General features: G+C 33.7%; 3 protein-coding genes across 3 annotated transcripts; 2 read left to right on the top strand and 1 right to left on the bottom strand.

Annotated features, from left to right (window-relative positions):
• Positions 1–33: 33 nt before the first annotated feature.
• On the top strand, positions 34–1,707 carry LOC108629231 (uncharacterized; the record flags this gene model as incomplete). Its single annotated transcript, XM_018031785.1, has 3 exons — positions 34–461; positions 534–972; positions 1,094–1,707. Coding segments are annotated over 3 exons (1,481 nt in total), but the record flags the coding sequence as incomplete, so codon positions are not given.
• Positions 1,708–1,836: 129 nt separating this feature from the next.
• LOC108629224 (uncharacterized) lies at positions 1,837–2,949 on the top strand. Its single transcript, XM_018031773.1, has one exon. It carries the CDS (start codon positions 1,837–1,839, stop codon positions 2,947–2,949), a length of 1,113 nt encoding a protein of 370 aa, XP_017887262.1.
• A 562-nt stretch (positions 2,950–3,511) lies between these two features.
• On the bottom strand, positions 3,512–4,072 carry LOC108629217 (general transcription factor II-I repeat domain-containing protein 2-like). Its single transcript, XM_018031760.1, has one exon. The coding sequence runs from the start codon at positions 4,070–4,072 to the stop codon at positions 3,512–3,514; it is 561 nt and encodes a 186-aa protein (XP_017887249.1).
• Between the last annotated feature and the right edge of the window lie 564 nt (positions 4,073–4,636).

The following is a 4,636-nucleotide window of genomic DNA, read 5'->3' as shown; positions in this document are numbered from 1 at the left end:
TTGCGTGTATAATCTCCACATTAAATGCGTCAGAACAGAATTATATAGTTGCTTGGGATTTGTTGCAAAAACGATGTAACAAACCAAGATTGATAATTCAATCTCATTTGAAGTTGCTTTTAGAATTACCAGAAATTAATCGTGATTCTGCTTCAAATTTGCGTACAATCGCTCAACAGGCTCAAATGCATGTTAACGCTCTTAGGGTTGCGAAACAACCGGTAGAACATTGGGATGCTATTTTGATTTATTTAATTGTTAGAAAATTGGATAAGAATACGAGACGAGCTTGGGAACGTACGCTTGAAAACGATGAGATGCCTACATTTGAAAAATTAATTGAGTTTATTAATAAACAGGCACGTGGTGACGATGTTGATGATTCAACATATAGTAGTATACAAGACAAACGTATACGTCCTAAACCTAATAAACGAGTTCAGAATTATATGGCTACTACTGTAAAATCTAATTGTTTCATTTGTAATGAGCCTCATGAATTATACAATTGTTCGCAATTTTTAAAAATGCAGGTGCGCGAAAGATTCGACGAGGTACGAAAGAGAAGATTATATCTCAAATGTTTTAGAAACAATCATACTTCGTACAGTTGTTCTAGTAAAAATTGTCGTAAATGTGGACAAAAACATAATACTTTACTACATTTTGAAAATTCAATTAGTAATACTAATTCAGCGGAGAATAATGCGCCTAGCAGTTCATCTAATATATCTCTTACGGTTTCGTCTAATGATACGAATAGTACTCCTGTTAACAATGAGACAACTAAAAACGTTTTAACAGTCACTAATGATTCAGAGATTCTTCTTGGCACGGCACGTGTAAAAATATTGGATAAATGGGATAATGAACATACATGCAGAGTATTGCTTGATGGTGGATCGCAAGCACATTTTATTACGGATAAGTTATTAGATCGTTTGCAATTAGATAAAGAAAACTTGAAATTATGTCTGTCAGGATTGGATCAAATTAAAACTCGGTCAAAATTTATAGCAAATGCAACCATTATGTAACATTACATAACCAATAACATAACCACAACAACATAAATGTAACATCAAAATTCCAGGCGATATTGAATTAGCTGATCCCGATTTTGATAAGCCTGCTGAAATAGATTTGTTATTAGGATGTGATGTTTTTTATAAACTAATTACTAGCGGAAGAATTAATTTATGCAATGACAAAATTGTATTACAATCAACAAAATTAGGATGGATTGTAACGGGAGAAGTTGAGTTCTTAGATTTGAATAAACAGACAGCGTGTTTCTTTACTCAATCTTTAGATGATCAATTGAGTCGATTTTGGGAAGTTGAAGAAATTTCTAATAAAAAGCCGTTGTCATTAGAAGAAACTATATGTGAGGAACATTTTACAAAGAACACCTATCGAGATAGTTCAGGTCGATTTGTTGTACGATTACCTTTTAATGACAAAAGACATTTATTGGGACAATCACGAGAAATTGCATTAAGACAGTTTCTTAGTTTAGAACGCAAACTTCTTCGAGATAACAATTTATTGGATCAATATACAAAATTTCTAGAAGAATATGAAGATTTAGGACATATGTCTGTAATACAAAATGAAGAAGTAGATAAAGGGATATATTTGCCACATTATTGTGTTTTCAAGGAATCTAGTATTACTACAAAGATTCGAGTTGTATTTGATGCATAGGCAAAAACTTCTACGGGAGTTTCTTTGAATGATACTCTGTTAGTAGGTCCTACTATACAAGATAGTTTATTTTCGTTATTAATTCGTTTTCGTTCACATAGATATGTTTTGACTGCTGACATTGAAAAAATGTATAGGCAAATCAGATTACATCCAGAAGATACACAGTATCAGAAGATTTTATGGCGTAGTTCACCCGATCAACCGATTAAAGGTTTTAAATTGAATATGGTAACTTATGGTACAGCTTCAGCACCATTTTTAGCTATATGTTGTTTAAAGCAATTAGCTGATGATGAAAGTAAAGAATTTCCTCTAGGAGCTCAGGCATTTAAAAAAGATTTTTATGTGGATGATCTATTAACGGGAGCATGCAATTTTGAAGTAGCTTCAGAATTAAGAGACGAAATTATTGGTTTAGCAAAGGTTGGATGTCTCAATTTGGGTCAATGGAGTTCAAATGATTTTAATTTAGTTAAACATCTGACTACAAATATGGATCAAAAAGCGATTTGTTTAGATACAAACGATAACAAAAAAATGTTAGGTATTCATTGGAATCCATGCTTAGATAATTTGTTTTATACGATCAAACCCTTTGCTCCAGAAGTTCGTATAATCAAACGCACAATATTGTCACAGATTGCACAATTCTTTGATCCGCTTGGTTTACTCGGTCCTGTAATTGTTAAGGCAAAAATAATCATGCAAAAGTTATGGAAAGCAAAAATAGAATGGGATGAGTCAATTCCATATGAATTAAACGAGATGTGGATTTCTTATCGAAATGAGCTTCATTTGCTAAATAAATTTAATGCAAAACATAGAGTAATTATTGAAAATGCAGTTGATTTTCAATTACATGGTTTTGCGGATGCAAGTGAAACAGCTTATGGTGCATGTATTTTTCTTAGGACAAGCAATGAAGATAAAAAGCATTACGTGTCACTTTTGTGTGCTAAATCACGGGTAGCACCTGTTAAAACAATATTTCTTCCACGACTTGAATTATGTGCTGCAAGTTTATTAGTTAAATTGTATAAAGAAGTAAAAAGTTCTTTGGTAAATATCCAATTTAACAAGTGTAGATTTTGGTCAGATTCTACAATAGTTTTGCATTGGATAAAATCATCTCCATATGTTCTGAAAACTTTTGTAGCTAACAGAGTGAGTGACATACAATCAAGTACAGATTCAGAAGATTGGTTTTGTTATGTTAGGCTACGGGAGCAGGCAAGTTAATGGATAATTCAATTATATCGATATATTCATGCGGCTTGTGCATGCTCGAGCGACGATCGGACCCAAACTGCCTGCCGCATTGTCTCATCTCAACGGCACACCTCGTCACCAGATGTCGCTCGCGCATGCTACCACAACAGGTTTCACGTAAATTCGTCAGATAATCCTGCGGATTTTATTTCACGGGGTCAATCTCCATATCATTTTTTACAAAATTCAATGTGGTTGAATGGACCTGTATGGCTTTCTAAAGATGAAAATTATTGGCCAATTAATGAACTTTCTCCAATGGAGATACCAGAAAAACTAAGGTTGTGTGTATTGCTATTAAAGAAGAACGAAATAATGACATATTTTTAAAATTCTCGTCTATTAACACTTTAGATCAGTGGTGGGCAAACTTTTTTAATGGGGGGCCACAAAGTTTAAGAAATTCTAGAGGAAGGCCAGAATTATAGAAAAAATGCATTTTGTGTTAAAGCTTTTAACCATAATATTATAAAAACATTACAGCATTATACACAAATGTTAAATTTACCTTTTACCTTAAATAATAATTAATTTAACTTTTATTCGAAGGCCCTGCCGTGGTAGGCGTGTGAGACATGTGGAATTGTTTTTGATTTTCCATAATATTTTCGAAAGCAGGTTCCAGCTGTGACGAGGCAACTTTCAGCAGTGCGAAAAGGTGTTCATCAGTCAATCGGTTTCTGATTGAGTTTTTCCGCAATTTCATGGTCGAAAAAGTCTGTTCGCACACATAAGACGACGCAAACATCGCCATAATTTTCTGGGCGTGAGCAATAATCTTTGGGAATTCAGCTTTCCGCAGTGCTCTATAAAAATCTAGTTTTGTGGAATTCAAGAACAATTGCTTTAAATGTGTACTGCACTGCATTTCAACAATTTCCAACTGCAATTCTGCAGATACATTTTCCAGATCTACATTAAACGGCATCCAGAAAACATCTAGCGATGATTGAATGTTCTTAAAATCTTGAAACCTAGTTTCAAATTCTGTGTGAAGTTTTTTCAACGCCTGACTGAATTCTTTTAGTTTGTTCTCACTCACTGGTGACATGGATTTTAAACGCAGAAAGTGAATTAAATCATTCTTTGCCATGTAGTTATAAAACAGAAAAATTTGAGTTTTAAATGATTTCAGACAACCCCAAGTTTCATCTATAAATTGGTTCCTTGCAATTTTTTGTTTAATTTGTTATAGTGTTCAAGCAAATCGGTAAAAAATGCAAAATCGATACGCCAATCTTTGTCTTCGAAGATTTGGAAATTAAACCATTTGTCTGTTTTATTCTTTAAGAAATCTTGTATTTCCTCTTTTAAATTCCAAACCCGTTCAAATGCATATCCACAACTTAACCATCTTACTTTCGTGTAGTAAAGAAGGTCAGAATAATCTGCGTCGACTTCAATCAGAAATTCTTGGAATTGTCGGTGTACCAAGCCCCGAGATCGAATCGTATTAATTAGTTTTAAAACCACATTAAGTACATGGGTAATATCTATTGCAGTTTTACAAAGGACGTCCTGGTGAATCATACAATGTGTTAGGGGTAGGTGGCCCTAACGCGGCTCGGCCGGGAGAACGGGTGTTTAAGTAAATCAATCGAATCAAAAAATTAAATGAAAACCTGATTTATTTATTAAATCCACTTGGTCTCTCCCT

The sequence above is a fragment of the Ceratina calcarata genome, unplaced genomic scaffold (assembly GCF_001652005.2).
Source record: "Ceratina calcarata isolate Rehan_Ccalc_2016 unplaced genomic scaffold, ASM165200v1 scaffold1315, whole genome shotgun sequence".
NCBI classification, from domain to species: Eukaryota; Metazoa; Arthropoda; class Insecta; order Hymenoptera; family Apidae; genus Ceratina; species Ceratina calcarata.
The sequence above is the reverse complement of the archived record's forward strand: the minus strand, read 5'-3'. Positions and strand labels throughout refer to the sequence as shown.

Excerpts from the sequence above, each read along its gene's own strand:
- LOC108629224 (XM_018031773.1), top strand. The coding sequence starts at position 1,837 with ATGTATAGGCAAATCAGATTACATCCAGAAGATACACAGTATCAGAAG.
- LOC108629217 (XM_018031760.1), bottom strand. The coding sequence starts at position 4,072 with ATGGCAAAGAATGATTTAATTCACTTTCTGCGTTTAAAATCCATGTCA.